The sequence below is a fragment of the Oculina patagonica genome, chromosome 13 (genome assembly GCF_052425735.1).
Source record: "Oculina patagonica isolate OP01 chromosome 13, crgOcupat, whole genome shotgun sequence".
NCBI classification, from domain to species: Eukaryota; Metazoa; Cnidaria; class Anthozoa; order Scleractinia; family Oculinidae; genus Oculina; species Oculina patagonica.
Genome location: NC_135770.1, coordinates 15,210,164 through 15,233,370, shown reverse-complemented (window position 1 = coordinate 15,233,370; position 23,207 = coordinate 15,210,164). Strand labels below are relative to the sequence as shown.

At 39.3% G+C, this 23,207-nt stretch overlaps 3 protein-coding genes and 2 pseudogenes across 3 annotated transcripts in view; 3 read left to right on the top strand and 2 right to left on the bottom strand.

The window, feature by feature from the left end:
• Nucleotides 1–15,649, bottom strand: part of LOC144634271 (uncharacterized) — a 56,849-nt gene extending 41,200 nt beyond the window's left edge. Inside the window, 8 exon segments of the mRNA XM_078493182.1 lie at nt 224–481; nt 3,034–3,322; nt 3,885–4,064; nt 12,292–12,460; nt 13,093–13,162; nt 14,011–14,089; nt 14,644–14,921; nt 15,076–15,649. Coding sequence (XP_078349308.1) covers nt 224–481; nt 3,034–3,322; nt 3,885–4,064; nt 12,292–12,460; nt 13,093–13,162; nt 14,011–14,089; nt 14,644–14,921; nt 15,076–15,451 — 1,699 coding nt within the window. The 5' untranslated portion in view covers nt 15,452–15,649.
• On the bottom strand, nt 4,126–6,125 carry LOC144635445 (uncharacterized; annotated as a pseudogene).
• On the top strand, nt 6,142–9,108 carry LOC144635443 (uncharacterized; annotated as a pseudogene).
• Nucleotides 15,650–15,704: 55 nt separating the features above from the next.
• On the top strand, nt 15,705–19,366 carry LOC144634274 (UV-stimulated scaffold protein A-like). The gene is made up of 2 exons (XM_078493185.1): nt 15,705–17,112; nt 17,313–19,366. Exons 1-2 carry the CDS (start codon nt 15,819–15,821, stop codon nt 18,200–18,202), a joined length of 2,184 nt encoding a protein of 727 aa, XP_078349311.1. The 5' UTR covers nt 15,705–15,818; the 3' UTR covers nt 18,203–19,366.
• A 2,075-nt stretch (nt 19,367–21,441) lies between these two features.
• Nucleotides 21,442–23,117, top strand: LOC144634290 (mitochondrial import inner membrane translocase subunit Tim9-like). The gene is made up of 3 exons (XM_078493210.1): nt 21,442–21,735; nt 22,042–22,137; nt 22,693–23,117. The coding sequence occupies exons 1-3, from the start codon at nt 21,685–21,687 to the stop codon at nt 22,816–22,818; spliced, it is 273 nt and encodes a 90-aa protein (XP_078349336.1). The 5' UTR covers nt 21,442–21,684; the 3' UTR covers nt 22,819–23,117.
• The last annotated feature ends 90 nt before the right edge of the window (nt 23,118–23,207 follow it).

Below are 23,207 nucleotides of genomic sequence, written 5' to 3'. Positions count from 1 at the left end.
TCCTTAATAAAACCACGGTCATGTGCATCTGATCTTATTTTCTTTTTCTTATCTCATATTATGCAGAATTGTTCAAGCAATAGCCCTTTACTTAAGTAACGGGGCTGAAATCTTGCGCTTCAAGTCTTTGTGGGCTGTGCTTTTTTGGCTTACATATCTGTTTTTTGCTCTCTGTAGGTCATTAAATCGCTCCCTGCGGTTTATTCAAGGAAACTAGCTTTACCTTTGTGTGTCATTTCATTCATGTAAGATGGCAATCTAGGAGTAACATCTGATTCAAAACGCACACGGGCTTTCTTCTCTGCCCTCCTGTCAGCATCTGAACGAGATCCCTTAGCACGCGATCTTGGCAAGTCATAACGGGAGATTGGAATGGGCGGTCGTTTGCGAGGGAGAGGAGTCTGGAGCGGGGACTCTTCTGAAGAAACAGATTCCTGGGGAGAAGTCTGGGTCCTAGTGTTTCTCGTCACCTTGTGTTTTTCTGTAATTAATAAAAAATTACGAAACAAAGCTGTAATACAATTGAAAAAGCAGTATATCACTTGATGTGCAAAATTAATGTTTAAGAATCATCTATAAAGCCTAGTTGGCAGCAGGCGCCTTGCATTACATCATTTTCATGGGCTGTACCCTCATTAGACCACAGCTCTCAACCAATGAGCAAAAACGAAAAAAAAAAACACTAATTGTCTTACAGTGTAGTATAAGGTGACAAAGAGGGCCATCTATTGTCCTTCTTTCTTTCTTATTTTTCTTTCAGCATTTGTCTATTTTATTAATTCACTTATAATAATGTAAATGTATTTCTGAATAGTTATGTAGCCCGCAGTAAGTTTATTACACAGTATTTCTTAAATAAGACCAGTAACAATATTAGTTACAGCATGTTCAGAATGTAGCAGCCCAGATTGTGACACTTACGCGAAAATGTGAACATATTACACCGGTACTTTTAGAAGAGCGCATAATATTTAAGCTGCTTCTTATAACATTCAAGTGTTTGATGGGCTTAGCCCCAACTTATCTGTCTGATATGATCAAGAGATGTGTTCCGCGACGTAACCTACGTTCCATGAATGGCCATCGCTTGGATGACGTCGCTTATAATTTGCGTAGCTACGGGTTTCGAGCTTTTTCTGTAGCCTCGCCACAACTCTGGAATGCCTTACCTTTAGAAATTCGATCGTGCAATGGCATTTCAGAGTTTAAGCGTAAACTAAAGACACATCTTTTTAGGAAAGCTTTTAGTTAGATATTTTTATAATTTAGTGTATTTTTACAATTAACTTAGGTGAATTAGTAAGTCTTTTTATTCTTTTTAATTCTGTTATTAAACTTTTATTCTTTTTATTATATACAAATTGTAACTTTTTTAATATAGATACCCCGGTATGTAATTTTTAATTGTAAATAACTTGTAAAGCGCTATTGGTTAGAAATAGAAATAGCGCTATATAAATAAAGTATTATTATTATTATATTATTATTTTAAACACATTATTTGTTGGACGATTATTTAAACCCTGTTCCTGCAGTGATTCCTTCAGTTCATACCATGAGTCAAAGAATAAGAAAATTTATAATTTGGTAATTACTCTAGGATAAGCCTTAAGCAAAGCAGCCCACACTGCAAGAGCTAATTACCGGTATCCCGGTTTCAGTAGCATTAAGCGGCTAGGAATTTTTCTACTCTCCCCTGGATGGGATGCTAGTCAATCACAGGTTACCCCCCAGCATTATTTTGCCCATACCCATTTATACACCTGGGGGGAGAAGGGCACTATAAGAGTAAAGTGTCAGTGACCTTGAACCATAGTGGCTTAAACCTGGACCGTTTCATCCAGAGTCTGGTGCACTACCAATTGAAGGCACACGGGCAAGAGTAACACTTTGAGTTTTGGCTAAATTGAACATTGTCAAAAACAATTCCAATTAATTTCGCATGCAAGTTTGTTTTCGTGTGCTAAACACTGTCCTGTGTTTCATTTCACTGGTCTTTCTTTCATTTTTGAAAAATAACGCATGCAAAAAGACAAGGTTTTTGCTGGCGGCGTCATTCACAAACAATAAACAAAGGAAACCTTATGTTCCTCAAAACAATGAAACCAGCTAAAGTTTTAGGGTTACTCGTTTAACCCTAACGCAAAAGCTAATCGCAAGGCTAAGGGTTAGGGTTTCAAGTTAGGGTTAGGATCAGAGTCAGCCTTAACCCTAAGATCGCGCTTTCCTTGCAGTAAGATTTCACTCCAGTTTGCTTGCGGTTAGCTTTCACTGCAGTCTGCTTGCGGTTAGCTGCTTTTTGTTGTTTCCGGCAAGACTGTTTTAATTTGTTACCATTAGCTGTAATTTGAGGTAAAAGTGAAATAAAGATTGATTGTTATGATACACTGATTGACTGAATACCTTTGCTTTATTTGGCAGCCAGTACAGCACCTTACTTCTGTGACAAGTTCGCCGTCAATCCCATTTTAACGAGCTGGTGTTTTCACTTTATACTAGTTTTGCTTTCAGTTAAGTGCCGCCAGCTTGGTCTCATTTCTATCTCCACCCCTTACATCATCACACATCTAGTCCTACTGACTACTCAAATCAACAAGAAACATGGCCGGCTGCGAGTCAAGACAGGTTTTTATAATGGTTTCTCGCCTTCCTTGGGCGCTTACAAAGCCCTACTTGCAAGGAAAGATTTGCATGCGATGCATTGGATAACTCAAACTGCTGGCTGACTGGGAGAATGTAAGCTTGCAAAATGCCTTTTTTGCATACATAATTTCTGAAAAACGTGCCTTCAATTAGGCCACCGTGCCACCATGTTTCACTCCCTATGTTGCTACTAAAATGCATTAGAACAGAGATGTACATACATTTTAAAATAATGATATGGGAGGGGTAAGGCAGGGACAGTTGTGTGACAGTTAGTTAAGAATTATTCTATTTCATCTAAACCATTGGAGTAGGGTGATTATTTCAAAGAGGGAAGTCATTTTCAAGACACCAAGCACTAAGAAACATGAGTACAAATACAAAACTTACCAAAGGCTGGAATACTTCCTGGATAGGAAATCAGATCTTCAGGATCATGTCGACTTTCAGGATTGGTGTATTGTCCAGCAACAGCATATTGTGGTTGAGTTATTTCATCCCCCCGCACTGTCCCTGGTGCATTATGGTAAGCAGACACTGCAGGCACAGGGTGGTAAGTGGAAGCTGTCATGTGACCTGCTGGTAACATCCTGGTGGGATCCATTATGTTGGATGGGTATGTCGTCACCAAGGGTTGGTGTGAACCAGTAGAAAATGAGACTGGTGCTGACTGAATGGACTAACAATAAACTTGCTATTAGAAAAAAATCACAAGGAAACAACACGCTCTCTCCAACATAAATTTTCTTAAATCTGGATTTTGCTTAACTTCAGTTCCCTCTATGAGATGCACCTAAGTGAATGAAATCATGGTGTTGTATTCAACAAAGCAAGTCTAAGACGTGGCAAGTGAGTGAGGACCTGAAAAGGGTTAACCACTTTTTACATACAACCAGCACAAAAAAAAAACTTAGTACCTGGTGCAACTCATTCTACGTGCCTTAGCTAAATGAATGAATCACACACTCTTTTTTCCCAAGTAATCAAAACCCTACTCAGACAAGTCATACCATTCTAATGAAATCTCTCAGTTTTTCCATACTGGTCTTGTTCCACTCAGCTTTCTTATATCCCATGCATAAACTTATACAGCTCTCAGTCATGCCTGTCAAACTCACATACAGTCCTCACTCAAGGGTTTTGGATACCAGTATGACAGAGGTGTAACAGTATCCATATCAGTCTGAGGAATAATGAACCCCACACTGTTGCTGATGACAAGTTAACTTGAATTTACATACTTGTGTTTCCAGCATCTTTGCTTGCAGATCTTCCAACCTCTTTAGCCTTTCTTCAATCTGCTGTTGCAGTTTACTCTCCTTCTCCTTGTCCTGTAGCTCCTGTTGTCTGTTGTGATTCTGTTGAAGAACTTGTAAATTACTAACAAGAGCAGCAATCTGAGCCTCCAAGGAATGCTGCAGCTGGAAAACAATAATAGAAATAAAAATATTGAAGATCAGATACCAGGATTCATTGTAAGAAGATAAAAAGCGTTCTCTGGCAAAATATTTAAAAATTATGAGCTTTCGACAGCCAGACTGCTGTCTTCGAGGGATAAAAATGAAGTGATAAAATGGATCTAAAAATTTGAATATGACTAGCGAATCGCATAAATTAAAAATTAAAAGTATGTGTAAAAGAATGTTAAAAGGAATGCTAAAAGTGTATAAATTACTGTTTGTTTAAAAGAATGTTATATTGTCCTGGCAGAGGGCACGAATTCTTGTCGGCCTCGACCGTTTTTGCCGTGTGCCACGATTCAAGTGTCTTTCTAATGCGATTGTTGCCCTTGTCAATTATCTCCGCGTTTTCAAAGTCGATGGCGTGATCAAGAGTCCAGGCATGTTTTGCTACATTGGAGCCTTTAGCGCATTGTTTAGTATTCCTGATATGTTCTTTTCGTCGTGTACTAAACGATCTTTTTGTCTCGCCGATGTAACTCCAGGGACAAGACGCACAAGGGATTTTGTAAACAACATTGCACTGGTCGTCGACCCGAGGTCGAAACTTGGGAACAGGAAACTCTTGTTGTAGTGTCTTGATTGGTTTGTTGGTTACTTGGATATCGTGACTTTTGAGAATTCTTGTGAGAGGTTCGGTAATGCCTCTGATGTAAGGAAGGACCGCAAAACTCTGGCTATTCATTGGATCAGCCCAACTGAAGAACATCCCAACCAGTTCTTCAGGTGAAGGTGTTGGAGGGTTCGAAGATTTCTTTCTTATTATATCAGCTGTGACTTTTGGTGGGTAGCCATTAGATTGTAACGCGATGCTAATGCGATCAATTTCACGGGCTTTTCCAGATTCCGAGTTTGGTAGTTTTAGAGCTCTATGCAAAAGTGTCGTTGCAGTGCTGATTTTGTGCTCTCTGTCATGATGTGAGCGAAAGTCAAGGTATCTATCCGTGTGTGTGGGCTTCCGATAGACATCAATGTTGAGCTCATTATTGTCACAAGAAATAAGAGTGTCGAGGAATGACAACTGGCCATTAGATTCGTGCTCAATGGTGAAGGAAATATGCGGGTCGATAGAGTTCAGAGAATCATGGAAGGAAGCAACAGCATTCTTCTTGATGACACAGAAACTGTCGTCGACGTAGCGTTTCCAGATTTTGGGTGGAACAGGGGTTGAATTGATTGCTGTTTCTTCAATTTCCTCCATACATAAGTTGGCTACTACGGGGCTCACAGGACTACCCATGGCACAGGACTACCCATGTTTGTAGATGTTGTCGTTGTAAATGAAATAATTGTTGGACAGCACAAAGTTTAATAAACAATTTTTTTTTTCTCTGGCAAAATATTTAAGAATTATGAGCTTTCGACAGCCAGACTGCTGTCTTCGACGAAAAGGACCGAAGTTCGCTCCAACACCGTCTAAAATTCCATACAAAGACTTTGTAGCGGAAGTCGAAGCTGCTATTACCCGTCTACCTGATGAATCTAAAGATCAAATACGAACTTCAACGGCTGCGATCCTCCAGAGGGCTTCATTGCCAAACCACAACAACATTACTAAGGAAGAAAAGAAAGCTCTACATGACATAAAGAAAGACAGTTCCAGAGTCATCATGAAAGCCGATAAAGGAAATTGTTTCGTGGTCATGGATAGAGATGAATTTGACAACAAAATGGAATCTCTCCTCGCGGATCGAACACTTACGAGCTTATCGCGAGATCCCCTTTCAGCCGAATTGAACGTGAACTCAATGCCATACTCTTGAATTTAAAGAAACAACAAAAGATCGATGAATCCACCTACTTCAAGTTAAGATCTACTGATGGTATACCACCTGCCATCCGCGGTTCTATCAAACATCACAAAGAGGGACACCCTCTCAGACCCATCGTAGCATGCATCGGCTCTGCTCTTTATAACACTTCAAGATTTCTCACCAACATCCTAACGCCTATCCAAAATCGTAATGGCTTTTCAGTCCCTAACTCACAAAACTTTTCCCGTGATATAGCAGACATCAACATCCTAGATGACGAAACTATGGTCTCCTTTGACGTGGTTTCGTTATTCACCGCTATTCCTGTGGAAAAAGCTTGCATCTACATCAGAAAGAAATTAGAAGATGATTCTTCCTCCATTCCAGGAGCAGTCTAGACATTGATGACATAATTTGTTTATTAAACTTTGTGCTGTCCAACAATTATTTCATTTACAACGACAACATCTACAAACATGGGTAGTCCTGTGCCATGGGTAGTCCTGTGAGCCCCGTATGGAGGAAATTGAAGAAACAGCAATCAATTCAACCCCTGTTCCACCCAAAATCTGGAAACGCTACGTCGACGACAGTTTCTGTGTCATCAAGAAGAATGCTGTTGCTTCCTCCCATGATTCTCTGAACTCTATCGACCCGCATATTTCCTTCACCATTGAGCACGAATCTAATGGCCAGTTGTCATTCCTCGACACTCTTATTTCTCGTGACAATAATAAGCTCAACATTGATGTCTATCGGAAGCCCACACACACGGATAGATACCTTGACTTTCGCTCACATCATGACAGAGAGCACAAAATCAGCACTGCAGCGACACTTTTGCATAGAGCTCTAAAACTACCAAACTCGGAATCTGGAAAAGCCCGTGAAATTGATCGCATTAGCGTCGCGTTACAATCTAATGGCTACCCACCAAAAGTCACAGCTGATATAATAAGAAAGAAATCTTCGAACCCTCCAACACCTTCACCTGAAGAACTGGTTGGGATTTTCTTCAGTTGGGCTGATCCAATGAATAGCCAGAGTTTTGCGGTCCTTCCTTACATCAGAGGCATTACCGAACCTCTCACAAGAATTCTCAAAAGTCACGATATCCGAGTAACCAACAAACCAATCAAGACACTACAACAAGAGTTTCCTGTTCCCAAGTTTCGACCTCGGGTCGACGACCAGTGCAATGTTGTTTACAAAATACCTTGTGCGTCTTGTCCCTGGAGTTACATCGGCGAGACAAAAAGATCGTTTAGTACACGACGAAAAGAACATATCAGGAATACTAAACAATGCGCTAAAGGCTCCAATGTAGCAAAACATGCCTGGACTCTTGATCACGCCATCGACTTTGAAAACACGGAGATAATTGACAAGGGCAACAATCGCATTAGAAAGACACTTGAATCGTGGCACACGGCAAAAACGGTTGAGGCCGACAACAATTCGTGCCCTCTGCCAGGACAATATAACATTCTTTAAAACAAACAGTAATTTATACACTTTTAGCATTTCTTTTAACATTCTTTTACACATACTTTTAATTTTTAATTTATGCGATTCGCTAGTCATATTCAAATTTTTAGATCCATTTTATCACTTCATTTTTATCCGTCCAAGACAGCAGTCTTTGAAGGGAGTACTTTGAAGAACTACTAAATAGGCCACTACCACCTATCGCACCTATTATCCCACCCGCCAATTCACTCTTGAACATCAAGACAGAGCCACCTTCAAAAAACGAAATCAGGAAAGCACTACAAAAGTTGAAAAATGACAAAGCCCCAGGCCCGGACGGCATACCCCCAGAAGCACTAAAAATGGATATGAAGTCATCTGTGGATTCCCTACACAAGCTGTTTGAGAAGATCTGGAATACAGAGCAAATGCCTGAAGATTGGAAATGTGGTCACCTGGTGAAAATACCTAAGAAAGGGAACCTGAAAGAGTGTGCAAACTGGAGAGGCATCACGTTATTATCAATTCCTGGGAAAGTTTTTAGTAGAGTGCTCTTAGAGAGGATGAAGGACGAGGTGGAGGCAATACTCTGCGATGAACAAGCCGGCTTCCGTCAGGAGCGCTCGTGCACAGATCAGATTGCTACGCTCCGGATGATACTTGAGCAATCCCTCGAGTGGAACACGTCACTGTATGTAGTTTTTATCGACTACGAAAAGGCATTCGATAGTGTAGATAGGACGACCCTCTGGAAATTGCTCCAGCACTATGGAATCCCGGAGAAGATCATCCGGATGATCAGACTGGCCTATGAACCATCAACATGCCAAGTTATCCATGGAAACACACTAACAGAACCGTTCACAGTACTGTCTGGTGTACGACAAGGATGTCTACTATCTCCCTTTTTATTTCTGTTAGTCATGGACTGGATCATGAAGGAAACAACAAAAGATCAAGCAAGAGGAATCCAATGGTCACTGTCGAAACACCTTGAAGACATTGATTTTGCAGATGACGTGGCACTATTGTCCCAACGGCACAACAACATGACACAGAAGCTCGAAAGCATGAGAGAAGCAGCTGCAATGATTGGCTTAAAGATTAACATCCAAAAGACGAAGAGCTTGAGAGTAAACCAGAGAAACAATACCAAATTTGACATCGGAGGAGACGAAATCCAAAACATCGAAAAGTTCACCTATCTTGGCAGCATTGTCTCTAGTGAGGGTGGAACAGATCAGGACATCGTAGCAAGGATCGGGAAGGCCACAACTGCATTTCTTATCCTAAGACCAATATGGAGATCACGTGCAATCTCAGTGAAGACCAAGCTTCGAATCTTCAATACCAATGTGAAGAGTGTTCTTCTGTATGCCTGCGAAACCTGGCGTGTCACCAAAGCCTCCAACAACAGGATACAGACCTTCGTCAACCGTTGTCTCCGACATATCCTCCGAGTTCGATGGCAAGACAAAGTCAGAAATGAAGATCTATGGAAGAGAGCAGAACAACAACCTCTCCACCTGCAAGTCAGAAAAAGGAAATGGCGCTGGCTAGGCCATACGCTGAGAAAGCCATCTGCCAATGTCACCAGGCATGCCCTTCGATGGACACCTCAGGGTAAAAGGAACCGAGGAAGGCCTAAAACAACATGGAGAAGATCAACTGAGGCTGAAGTACAACAGACTGGGATGAGTTGGAACCAACTGGAAAAAGTGGCGAAGGACAGGGGAAGATGGAGATCTCTGGTTGACGACCTATGTTCCACAGGAACTTAAGGGTTTAAGTCAAGTAAGTCACAGCAGTCTGGCTGTCAAAAGCTCATAATTTTTAAATATTTTGCCAGAGAACGCTTTTTATCTTCTAATAATATAAATATTAATTAAAAATAGTTTAACTCATTGCAAGATGTCTTGACATCAAGGTTTTCAATATATGAATAAATCCTGACTCCCTTGTCAAAATTAGTTTCGGACTAAAAACAAAACATATTACTGTACTCTGTGCTCTAAATAGTTAGACATTGCAACTTTATTCTCTGAATATTGATCCAGATTTACCAAAAGCAAGTACAAGAAAGCAATCAAAGTCTCTTTGAGATACCAACGTTTTTGCATGAAGTATGAGTCGAAGGTTTATCCTGTGCATTGTTCTTCGAACTTATCAAATGTTACAGTTTCTTTGTAGTTTAGTTTAACAATTTCCTATCTTCGCAGAGGAAATGCAGCCATATAATTTTGTCAAAAATGGCTCGTCCGCGCCGGGTATTTATACACATATTCCTTACCCCGAAATGACAGAGTTTTGACGAAAAAAAGCATTGGGAACCAGGTCGTGTTTAGCAAAACACGTCCACGCCCATTACACAAATAAACAGTGCAAATTTCACCGAGATCTGACAATTCTATACTTTAAAATTGCAAGGACCTTTCGAGGCAGTCGATTACGGCAGCGAAATTAGCAAATGAAACAGCAAAATATGCATTCAACGCTTTGTTTTTGCGACGCCATAATTATTTGAATTGTTATAGGTAGACCGCTGTTCAAAAGCACGAAAAAAAATAAGGATATTTTCGACTACTGTACCAGGCATAACTAATCGATGATATCAATGACATCAATGAAATCAATGAGTAATCAATGAGTAATCGATGGGTAATCAGTTGATTAGTCATTGATTATTGCCGATGATCAATGAGTAATCGATGACTAATCGATAGGCCACAAAATTTTTGGTCATCGATTAGTCATCGATTGCATCGATTAGTCATTGATTGCATTGATTAAACTCATCGATATAGTATCGTGGTTGGAAACCGGAACTTGTAAAAGTTGTACACGCTATAACAATCTAACAATATCATGGTTACACGTGAAAAAAGTACAGAAAGTAAAAGTGCTTGCAGCTGTTCCGGTGCTTAATGTAGGTGCTTGTGACGGCTGTCTCCCTAAGCCGAAGCAGTTTTACTTTGCTGACAAACACACACCGAACAAAATCTATAACCCCGTAGTCGATTCTTGTCTCCGTACTTGTTAGTTTCATTTCCAGACTGGTTGGTTTTCCCTGTTCAATTGTATTGTTATTAAATAAAGAGTTGGGTAAAGTGAAATATTGAAATATCATCAGTATTTGTGATTAGCCCTTCACGTCTTGATATGCCAGAAGGTTATTTGACCTTTTGTGAAGGCGTAATTTCTTCAACAAGAATGCCAGTTATAAAGCAAAATATGACTAACATAGATAAAAAAAAAACAAATAATGGAACAAGAAAGCAAGGAATGTGTCTTTTGTGTGCAGTATGATAGTTGATGAGTAATCGATGGGTCATCGATGAGTAATCAATAACATCAATAGGTAATCAATTACATCAATGAGTAATCGATGTCATCGATGAGTAATCGATAGGCCACAAAAATTTTGGGCTTCGATAACTCATCGATTAGTCATTGATCATCGCCAATTATCAATGACTAATCAACTGATTACCCATCGATTACTCATTGATTACCAATTGATGTCATTGATCATCGATTAGTTATGCCTGGTACTGTAGGAGAAAAAAATTGCGCATATAATTGCGGCTAGACAAATCGTTACACTCAAGCTGCGTTTTGTCTAGGCTCTGCGAGGGTCGGATAAAACAAAAGCCATATATACAGTGAATGCTTTCGAATTATATTTGAAGATGAAATACAAAAGAATTTTGCTGTCTTTGACTGAAATTCCACTCGAACTGCGTAGATACGATCGCATGTTGTAAAGCTGATTCATGCAACATTGCTGTCAACGCGAGGTCACGTCCCTAACGATCTAGGCTGATGACAAAATAGAATGGCGCTTGCATGTAGCGACCAAATTTGGCCTAATTTTTAACCGCTCCTAAGCTAAAAGAAGCCCCCATCTCTTGCATTTGTTTTAACTTAAAATAATATCTTTGAAAAGAGCGAGTTTTTTGGTATGGTTTATTTTTGATGTGTGTAATTTTTAAACGATGTAAGTGCTAGTGATTATTTATTCGTGTTTTAGTTACGCAATCCATTGTTTGTGCGACACTTTTTATAGATTGCTTTTCAGACACACGTGCGTTGAGATAAGAAAGCTGACATGTCACTTTTAAAATTGTTATACAACGTTTGTAAATGTGACAAGTCACGTTTTTTCCACGAGATCGCAAGTGATCACCCACAGCGGAAAGTAATCCCTTGAGAAATTAAAAAAGTCCCTTGAGAGTTTACAAATATGTGGTTCCAAATTTTGTCCACATAACCCCTATTCTCCTACTTTAGCTTGTAAACAAGCAAAAACGTCGAAAAAATGGGATGATCATACAAGCACAATATATGATTGTAAAGTGAAATGGCAACTTGGATAAGTGAAAGTAAATGAAGTTCAAGTGTTCTCAAGTTGAATACTCAGAAAAAAGATTTTCCGAGTTCCCCCAACAGGACAATATATGATACCAGTTGCGATAGAGAGGTAAGACTATGACTTGAAACAATTCATTTATTGTTTTGTTTTGTCATATTTTATTTGCGTTGCTTTCTTAGATGGTTTGTTCCAGTATGGTAAGGTGCACAAGGAATTTTGGCATGAATGAGCTATGAAATAATATTTCAACAAGAACCCAACAGAAGTTGTCTTTTATGGGATCCTTGATGAGTCTTCATGGATTCCAAAACAAGAGACAGGAGCATAATAACAAAATGTCAGTCCATAGACAATTGAAAATTGAATTTTCTAGACTTGCTCATCAGTTAAAAAAACTAGCCGTTTGATGGATATCTAGAATGTTTCTTACAACACCTTTTTCGCTCTTGGTAACACTCTCTATATTACATACGTTAAATAACTGCTTTGGAGATTGTAAGAGGCAAGCAATATTGTAAGATGTCTAGCAAAATTGATCAAAAGCACAGGAAATTAAACATCAACGTTATTCCATAAAATTGTGACTTATTACCTGAAGGAAAGGTCCAGTGGCTGCTGATGCAGCTGCGGCAGCAATGGCTGCTGCAGTGACTACAGGACTGTCGCTATCCATTCCACCTTGCATCTTACCTCCTTCCTTAGTCAAAGGTGACACCACTGTTGGCTGAACCAGTTTTTTTACTGGCCTTTTATGGTCTTGTCTTTTGGTGCAATGTACAAAAAAGGATAAAAAACCAATCATTACTGTAATGAACATGCCTTTCCTCTCATCTTCTTTTAAAACACTTAAAGAAATATATATCTGGGGCGTTTTTATTCTTTTTTAATACATTTTATCAACAACTTGACAATTACTGAGTTTCACTTACAACATCCACAAAAAGTTTAAATTGACACAAGTGACTCGTATTGTTCTTCGAACTATATTGTTCTGAAACTATTTTAATTTATAGATGATTAAAATAAAAGCCAAATAAATTCACTTCTGAGATGGTCTACAAAGAAACTTCAAGCTGTATGCAGTGGTCCTTTCAGCCATTCCAGGGAATGAAATAGTGTGCTATTATCTTACTCCTACAGGACAAAAATGGAAAAAAGCAAGGTGTTTCACACAAACATGAAAATTTGACTCATACTTCTTTTCTGTGGGAAAGATCTCAGCTACTTTACTAAGCTTAGGTTGTGTCATACAATAATCACTACATTATTGAAGTAAATGTACTCAGGCCAGTAAGTATTTTGACTTCATTACATTTGCAGACAGTGACAGAATCTAAAATATAAATTTATCATTAATTTTACTTTTATTGCCTATATGGTATCAAATTTGTACCTTTTCAAGAACTGTTCTTTTAAAGCCTTTTCTTTATCACTCAGAACAAACTGCTTTACTTTAACATCACCTAAGGAAAGAATCACAATAACTGGAGTACATAATTAAGCATTGCACATGTGCATTACCTACAAACAACAGTTTTCTTACTATAGAAATTGACCCATGTTACTCACCCCATGCTTAAATGTGAAAGCGGCCTCTGGATGAGTGAAGCTTATTATTGCAGTAAGTCCCAAGGGAAAGCTCAACATTATTTTCACTTTTTAGTAGCATGCTTCACATATTTTTTCCTCTCTTACTTGACATCTTTCCACAGTTTCTACCACGATGATCAGTTACAAACTCAGTTACATGTAACTGGGTTGAATATGCCTTGACTATATAAAATAAACTTAAAGTTGCTAGTAAGAAAATAATGAGAAGATGGCTAAAGAATGTATAAAGTTCTACAGAAGTGCAACATGTATAGTTATAAATAATGAGAGTTTTAAACTAACATGTTTCAACTGTTTCTAGTGGAAAATTAGTGTAGGCATGATCTAAAACACTAAAAAATTAGAAGAACACAAACTGTGACTTTTTTTTCAGAATCTTGTAGTGAATTTACAAGAGAGGCCTTATCAATAACCTGGTGCTTAAGTATGCATGTGGAAAAATCTTGAATTGTTTTGTCAATATAAGAAGCATTACAGCGTGCAGATAAGACCACACATAAACATCTGGAGCCCACTGCAGTTGTTGAGTACCGTACTTGAAATCCAACCTCGTTCCCAGGGTCTCTCTCTCCCTGCCCCTTCTCTCGCTCTTGGTAGTGAGGAGAGAGAGACCCTGGGAACGAGGTTGCTTGAAATCGTGGTCTGAGACACACTCCAAATGGTGCAATGTCACTGTTCATTGTTTCCATATCACACTTACCAGCATTTTCTTCTCTTGGGTTGAAAACTGGGGCTCCACACTTTGCTTGTCCCTGGTACAATCCCTTGACAGACACATTCTTCAATCAAACACAAAACAGATAACAAACATTAAAAAGTATATTTATGGGGGAATTGAAGCATTTCTTTGCATAAGATTGAAGGTAAAATTTTCTCCACAAACATTAAAGGTAGCAAACTATCATCTGTACATGGGTGATATAAATAAAAAATTTCTGTATTGTCTTAATTTATTAAGCGCTAATGAAACTATGTTATGGTATTTTAAGTTATTTTTCTGATCACTTTCAAATTCAAGGAAACTTCAAAATAATAGTTTTCTAATGTAGGAAAACACCAACAGAGTAGAAAAAGGCTGAAAATAAACAAGGATGGTATCGACGACTGAACATAATAAAGACAGATTACAAATGACAAACTTGAAAAAATTTGCCCATTTTTTCAAGATGCATTGTTGGTGAAGTAGTTCCTTTAAGTATATGCGATGTCGTGCTCCATCGCAAAAATTTCAGGGCTCTTGGGCTCCAGCCACCACCTCTTTTGGACTCTGCATACTGTAGAAATAAAGTATTCATGTACTCTTCAATGATTGTTTTGAGCTACATGCAACTACCTTCCGCCTGTCATAAGTCTCCTGTCCATGAGTTTCATCTTCAATATGCTGCACTGTGACTTCTGTTACTTGTTTCCCTGCCAGGCTGTTTTCATCAGGTTTGTTCACTGTCATATTTCCACTTGCTGTATCATCTCTGGAAGGTTCTGCAACAGTCTTCACAGGACCTGGATGCTTAACATCATGGACTGGATCGTCTGCATTGGATAAAATCCAAGCTGATGGGCCATTTATATGCCTGACGACTTTCACTGGAGTGGGTCTGGTTTGATCTTCAACTGAATGAAAACAAACAGTCAGGCTCACAAGTGTGTTTATTTATACATAATATGCCATTTATAGAGCAAGATATAAAATAATCAATAATCTGCTTTCTGTTTATTTTAAGTGGTACGGTACTACCACTAACCCATGTCCAGGAATCCATCTTACCTATGCTAGTTACCCCAGCGGTTTCTTTGGAATCACTCGATGAAGAACTCCTTTCCAGTGGAGATTTGATTTCACGAAGCAGTCTTGAAGGTATTCTAACTCTCTGGGTGCCATTGAAAGACAAATCAAAAAGTGACGAAGATGATTGGTCTTTTAATTCTCCATTTACACGGTCAGAAAATGGGTCATCTGCAGTAGAAGACAGTGAAGGAGGATTTTGATGGCGTGATGACACTGGCTGTGTAATATCCTCTCGTGGAATTGAAGACGTTGCTTGTTGTAATTCAGGCCTGTTTTCTTTATGAACGTCTCTTACACTCGATAGCGCGTCCACAGCAGCACTTGTTAATGAAAGTATTTGTTTTGAATGTTTCATGTCCACAAAGTCACAAACGGACCGTCTTATGGCTGGAGTCTCCTTACTTTTTGCCAGTTTACATCCATTTGCTTCATCTCACTTCTCTCTTCAACCACTTAACCATACCACGGGTAAAAATTATCATTTTCTCCTGGTTTTCTTTCACCTAAAACTCGCAATTTTTTTGTTTTCACAACGAGAAAATAAACCATAGAATCCCCGCCATTTTTAAATTTTTGAAACCTTTATGCCTGCAGCAACCTGGGGATTAGGTTGTGCCTGCAGTAAAAAATTCCTAGCACAGCGGCGATGTAAGGAGTGGTCACGAAGTTATAAATGCTGACGTTAGCTAACAAAGTAAACACTGTTGATTGTTGAAAAGTCGATGATGGAGTCGGCAGCGGATCTGTCGCTTCTTGAACAACTGGGCGAAATTGTTGGTAGTCTGACCACCTCTGGTGATCCATCGTTAAATAATGATCTCATGAAGAAACTAAAGGCCATCTGTAAGAAATCAGATGTGTACGTGAAGCACGCATACCACTTGGTTCTAACGCAATTGAAAAAGGATCACGCAGAAATAAGGCTTTCTTCGTTCCAGATCATCAATGAACTCTTTCTTCGCTCCCATATTTTCAGAGAAATGTTGCTAATCGACTTTCAGATCTTTTTGGAGCTCACAGTGGAAACAGATTATAAACAACCACTACCCCCACCGAAATCTGCCGGGAAAATTCTCAAGGATAAAGCCCTTGAAGCGATCGACAGTTGGTATCGTAAATTTGGGCCACACTACAAGAAACTTGATTTAGGATACAGTTATTTGAAAAGGGTGAAAAATGTTGAATTTAATTCTCGTACAGCTCGAACTCAAGCTGAACGTCGCCAGTCTGAGGAGAGAGAGCGAAGAAAGAGCAACATCATAAATGGACAGATAATTCGTGTCGAGAATGAGATGTCTGACATGGTTAGTGAAATGGAGTTGTGTGCAACTGAAATTGAGAATTGCTTCAAGCTGTTGTTACCTCACCCTGATGATTATGAGGTGCACTGTGGAGATGAACCAGCCTGTTCTTCTCCTCAGCTTGAACAGATGACTTTTAAAGATAGAGAATTCACAGAAGATCTTTGTGAAAAACAATCAGTTGACAATAAAATGGACAGCAAAACAACTGATTTTGAATCACACAAAGGCGATGATAATGAGCAGCTACTATCAGACCATGGCCTTGGAACAAGGTCATATCAATTAACTATTAGGTTAGACAAGAGTGGGCCACAAATTAAAGAAACTGTTGACAACAGCATTGTGTTAAAGACAGTTCGGGAGTTTTACAAAGAAATGACACACAAGCATTTGCCGATGATTAACAAGTGGTTATCTGTGTTAAGTAAAGGTGAAGGGATGCAGCTTAAAATTCAAAAACTTATTGATCTGAAAGGAACTTTAGAGGCAGCAAAGAGTAAATTCCATGAGCTAAAAATAACACCACTGGTTGACAATGCAGAAAGTGCTTCCAAACAAGGAAAAGAAGACAGTACAAGTGATGAAGATGATGATGACACTGAAGATTTTGAAGATGTTCCAGAGAAAGAAGGCATTCATTTAGTTATTCCTCCAAATGAGAGAGAAGAATATGGTCTTCAACCATCAACAACAGCCCAGCAGTCACCCACAGGTAAGTTGAAAATGGCACCAAATGGCAGACAGGAAGGCCATATCGTTGTTGTGTGCAGTAAAAGAAATAAGGCTCTCTCTTGTATTATAACTTTGTTAAGCTTTATCAAATCCCAGTATTCTCATCATGAATGATAAAAGGTTTTCATTCTGAATTAGCAAACAATGATAACCTTAAATTATTTTATTTTCTTAAAACAGATTCAAGTTCCAAAGTAAATAAAACAGAGAGTAGCTTCTTAAAACAGTTTGGTGCTGATCCTCGAGAGCTTGGGGACCCTACTTCCCGTGCAACTGCCCTCTTTCAAGTGAAAGACCAGCTGTCTAATGCTGACAGTTCCTCTGATCTCAGTGAAAATACTAAGTCAACAACAGATGACAAGAGACAGAAGTTACTTGAACAAGCACCAGTTGTACCATTTGATATGGACTTGTACTTCTGGGAAGATCCCAGTGCTGGGGTGCATAAGATGGTCAAGACATATCTTGATAACAATTGGGCATCTAAAGAGCATGAAGGAGAATATCTGATAGGAGACCAGAAAGCTGCCAGACCCACAAGAATGGTCACTTTTTCTGGTAGTTTTCAGCCAGTCAAATGGTCATGTCGTGCACCCCTACCCAGCGGAAAGCTTTGCCCGAGACGGGATAGAGTTAAATGTCCATTTCATGGAAAGATTATACCACGAGATGAAACAGGCAACCCTGTAAACGATGCTGAAGTTGAATGTGAGCCTGCTAGTACTTCAGAAGGAAGCAGTACAAGTACTGGTGCAAATGATAAGGAGAAAGAAGATTCTTCTGCGACTGACTGGAAGGAGATTCAGCTTGAGGTTGAGGCAGCCACTGGTTTGGATTTGGGAGGGAAAAATAAACGAAAAAGGAAAAGCAAGGTAAATGGTAAAACAGAGTTAAAAGGATCTGGTCTTACAGATCTGAAAAAGCAAAAGAACACAGCAAGAAATCGGCTAGGCAAACTTGTACTTAATAAAAAAGCAATGCGACGTGTTGCAGATCAAATGGATGCCATTGCTACAAAGCGTTGTCAGGACAAGTTTGCAAATCAGTTTAATTATGCCATAAAAAAGTAGACAACATTAGAAGAGCTATAGAAAGTACAATATACTGGTGACAGACACGGTGTGTAGATTAGTTTTATAGTACATGTTTATTCAAGTAATTTCCCATGTACAAGTCAGAGTATTACTAGTATTCTTTGAGGGCTTCAAACGATGAGTAAAATTTTCATGAAAATTTTCATACACCCGCAGAGTCCTATATGATGTGTACCGGTATATCAAATAACTTCTAATATTCCATGATGAAGGTATTGTGTAATTTGGAAAGCTTAAAGAGGACTTCTGCTCTTGAGGCAAGTCATTGAGTTGTTTGAAATAAAAATGCCTAAATTACAAATTTTACTGGACAAACGTATACCGTAAAAGGGAAAAGATTATGGCTTTTAAATTTCCTTCACAATGTCATTTTGGAAATAAAGACGTCAGTGTGTTACACAGTAGTTTCACACAAACAAACTTCTGCTTTCTAATAAAAGGGGCAACACACTGAAGTCATAAAATCCAAAATGGTGGCACAGGGGAAATTTAAAAGTACAAAAATTGACAAATCAAAAGCCCAGTATTCACATGAAAAAAAAAACGAATCCATGACTTTTAACAACCAAACTGGTTTAGACTATGATAAACTTTCTCGTTTTTAAAAGCTGTCTAATTAGGTCTGTAATGTATATTAAATTTGTATGTAGTAAACTAAACTTTTTCAAACTGGACAATTGCCTGAGGAATACTCTAACAAAAAAAGTAACAAAATTTATTATTCAATTTATTTCATAACATAGCTAGCAGAGCTACACAATCATATTCTGCACTTAAAGCTAGAGTTGTTCTGAGCTATCACCTCAACCAACTCTTATGCTTCTTTCTGACTCACTCACTAAAGCATGGACCAATTGTTAAAAAATGACCATTTTTGATTGCGAGAAGTATAAGTCACAGCCAGTGGCATTGAATGAAACATGTAACCAATTATACTATACTGAGAATTCTATTAGCAGCAGAGAAAAAAAAATCAATTGTTTGTCAGAAGCACTATGTGATGAGCCAAGGTGCTGGAGCCATTGGACAGAAAAGTAAAACATGTCAAGTCTATGATTATATGTGTTTCTTTGTCTTATATTGTGTGCTGCTACAGTTCAAAGCAGCCTGTGAGAATTTGTATAAAAAGTTATTTCCAGATAGTGTGTTGTGCTGATATTTGATATATCCCCTACTAGCAGAGGCCTCTTTTCCTTTGTATTTGCTTAGATGATGAAACAGGAAAAAGAGACCTCTGCCCTGGGTTAAAAATAGCTATATTGAGCATGCGCCGTGGTTACTTAGCAACCAGACCATCGCATGAGGATCTTGTAAGCCATGTGGGCTCAATAAATGAAATGCAAGACAAAAGTTCTCTCCTCTGCATGCCGCAGAGGCTTCTAAGAGAGGTTTTCAGTGGGGAGAGTCCGCTGTACCTAGTGAGTGCAGGCGCAATAGAACGGTGAGGAATAGGATCTCTCTTCTTTTGCGCCTGCCTCACCATACCCAGTGGATTTTCATAATGAATGCCCCATCAGGAACATTGGCGGAGGAGAGAGACAAACAGGCTCAAGGTGCAGTCAGCAAACATTGCAAAGAGCATGCATTTTGAAAAGAACCATGCAAGACCACTGACAGCCATTGAATTAAAGCTGTTTGACCTTACCTAGTTCCTAGGCCTCTATTTTCATAGCGGTCAACTCGTTTCGGGTCACGTGGTCTGAGCGAAAAAGTGAGGCCGTTCGTCCCGGATACGTCACCGAAATGAGTAGTAACGTCAGTAATACCGTGAAGGCCTGGGAAAAAAGCCGTACAGGAACTAGGCAATGTTTGACCCAGGGCAGAGCTCTCTTTTCCTCAAGTCTTTCAGCTCAGCAAATACAAAGGAAAAGAGGGCTCTGCTAGCAGGATAACATTGATAGTGAAATACCAACCAAAGTGTCAGGCCTTGCTATAAATTATATATAAATAATTAGTCTAGATGAATAAACTTCTTGCAAAGATGACAAAATTGTATGTTAATGTATTGAATGTACCCTAATGATTCGATTTAGCGCCCTCCTTCAAATAAGCGCCCCCTTCCGAATAAACGCCCCTCTTCGAATGTGTTTTTGTAAATAAGCGCCCCTATTCCAATAAGCGCCCCCATTCTAATAAGCGCCCCCGTTCTCATAAGCACCCCTATTCTAATAAGTGCCCTTATTGTGGATAACTGCCCATACCGAAGTCATTGACGTCAACTAGATAAACTCCTGACCGTTCGCCGTACAGTTCATGTATATATTTACTGCTAAAATGAACAATTCTTTAAAAAGTAACTGAACTTCAAACAATTTCTAACTGTTAAAGTTTCTGTTATTGTTAGATACATTTGGTTGTTTCTCAAGAAATTAAATAAGCGCCCTGTCCCGAATAAGCGCCCTGTCTCGAATAAGCGCCCTCCCTCAAGGTGCAAAAATTAAATAAGCGCCCCGGGCGCTAAATCGAATCATTACGGTAATATCTTCTTGTTTGTGTTGTTGTGTTGCAGTGTTTTATGTGGTCTATGTGAAAGTTCAGTTTGCCCTTTTCTGAAGAGAGCACTGATCACATTAAAATTCCAGTTTAAAACCGTATAATTTCCATTTAAAATATGGTAAAAAAAAAGTCCCAGAATTTTGCATTGTCCTTGTCCATCTTTGGAACAACAAAGTGATCAAATATCTCTCCAGTTCCCAGGGGGACCAGTGTGGGCATCACAAGAATGAGAGGTGCCAGGACTCCTGAATATCATACTCAAAGAGGGGGGAGGCAAAATGAAGCTGGACCTGCCAGTGAAGCGTAGCTGAGCTCCTTGGCCCCCTCATCAGGCTCCTCCACTGAATGACTGATGCACTTGAGAGATGACTTGGGGGTGGACACCCCAGAAACTGGGGGTGGGGACATGCTGCAAAACATAAGAACCTAGTATATGACCTCGCTCACCACGAGTCTCCCATAGCTCAGTGGTTAGAGCGTCCAACCGGTAATCTTGGAAGGTCATGGGTTCGACTCCCGTTGGGGGTACTCGGAAAATCTTTTTTCCGAGATTTCAACTTGAGAACACTTCTACATTTACTTCACTTTATCCAAGTTGCCATTTCACTTTACAAAATTCTGATTGCAACCATTCCATGTCTAAGTCGTCTATAAACGGTATGGAAAGCTTAGGAAGGATCCGGGGACGAGAATGAGAAGTCCCTGCAGCAGCTGGCCGCTTTGTCCCGATGGAATGATAAAAAACTTGAGGAGATCTGGGGATGACATATCCCATCAACCATCTCGCGCTTTAAGCAATATGGCGGATCAGCATGTCTGAAAATTGTCAATTTTTTTGAGAATTGAGACTCGCTGTGCTGTAAGCTTCAGTTGCAAACATATTCGTGGCGTGTAACCCGCAATATCAAGAATTTTCTGCAAATTGAAAGAAGCGTTAAGGCATCAATCACAGGTAACCAACCATGCAGGCCGGCATGTCTCCGAGTCAACAGCAAGAAATGGAAGTGAAGCAGGTAATTTATATCAACTATAAATCGGCTATTAGTAGTACGGTCAAGTCCAGGTTTAATGGGTGAAATTAAAAAGGATAAAAGATTGTCCCTTAAACCCTTCCTGCACTGTTCCTGTATCAGACCTATAAATTGCATTTTTGTAAACTTATCAGCCTTATTCCTGACTAAACATATTGAAAAGATACTGCCAATCCAGAACTGTTGATCTAGATTCAAACACATTGTAGGTAAGCATTGCGCCAATGTACCTCCCATCATGGTATAAACACAAGAATCGATTACTAACTTGCCATTTCTTTTTTGCAGTTTCAAAACTTTCTGCAGTACTACAACAAGTTGACAGAAATGTGCTTCACAGATTGCATTCACGATTTTACCAACAGAAAGATTTCAACTAATGAGGTACAATTTTGTTAGACAGTGTCAGTTTTAAGTAGGACTGTTGGCTTGGCATGGTACACACTTGGTCCAGGGTCCAAGTTTAGCCAGGGTTGTTGACGTGTCATGTGTTCAGCAAAACACTGACTTACAGTACCTTCCTCCACCCAGATTTTTAAGGAGGGCTTGGTGAATTGATACTAGCAAGTTCACAGGAGTAACATTCAGTCCCATATTCTGCTGTAACCTGAGCTGGATAGCTGGCTCCAGCTGCTTGCATTCTGTACATGGCAGTCAGCCACAGTCAACCCTCCAAGTTAAGACCTTTTTAGTCGCCATGGCAACTAAAATTTTGGAGCTGTCGACTAAATTGAAACCGAAGTGGTCAGCCTGGCAACTAAAATTGAGAAGAGGGAATGAAAGCGTGAGCTTAATTTAGCGACAGCAGTCAGTTGGAGGGTTGACAGTAAGGCTACCCTGGCCTTAGTTCACAATAATAGATTGGGAAGTTATACCAGGAACAGTGCAATTAATTTTGTCTTATAGTATCTCATTTCATATTGTTTTGTTTTTTTGCAGAATAACTGTGCTGTCCATTGTACTGAGAAATTTTTGAAAGTCATGCAGAGAGTTGGAGTACGAATACAAGAAGTGCAAGTTATGCAAAATGAGGGACTTCTTGGAGCTCCAGACCCTCCCAAATAATGCTTAAAAAACAAAGATACAAAAGAAATATGTACGCGGCACATTTTATTTTGTCTTCAGCTTCACAAGAAAATATAAACTGAAGAGGAATACTGAACAGATAAGGGTTTAAATGGCCTGATCACAGGATTCTGACATGAGATGGATAAGTAACGGGAAAAGTATGGCTTACAAACAAGGGTTATTGCCTGAAATGTAAAATGACACATTTTTGTTTCTGATCAAGTTGTCACAGGTCTTTTTTAGATACTATAAATATGACAAGTTTTTTGAGGAATTAAAAGACCAACCAGAGTTGAGCTAGTTTGTCAATCACATGATTTATATATAGTTACAGTTTTTTGTGGGTTGTTTTAGACAGACTGCAGACATTAATTTATTTATTATGC

Excerpts from the sequence above, each read along its gene's own strand:
- LOC144634290 (XM_078493210.1), top strand. The coding sequence starts at position 21,685 with ATGCAGGCCGGCATGTCTCCGAGTCAACAGCAAGAAATGGAAGTGAAG. Across the intron at positions 21,736-22,041 it reads AAGAAATGGAAGTGAAGCAG|TTTCAAAACTTTCTGCAGTA; the intron begins GTAATTTATATC and ends TCTTTTTTGCAG. Across the intron at positions 22,138-22,692 it reads GAAAGATTTCAACTAATGAG|AATAACTGTGCTGTCCATTG; the intron begins GTACAATTTTGT and ends GTTTTTTTGCAG.
- LOC144634274 (XM_078493185.1), top strand. The coding sequence starts at position 15,819 with ATGATGGAGTCGGCAGCGGATCTGTCGCTTCTTGAACAACTGGGCGAA. Across the intron at positions 17,113-17,312 it reads AGCCCAGCAGTCACCCACAG|ATTCAAGTTCCAAAGTAAAT; the intron begins GTAAGTTGAAAA and ends TTCTTAAAACAG.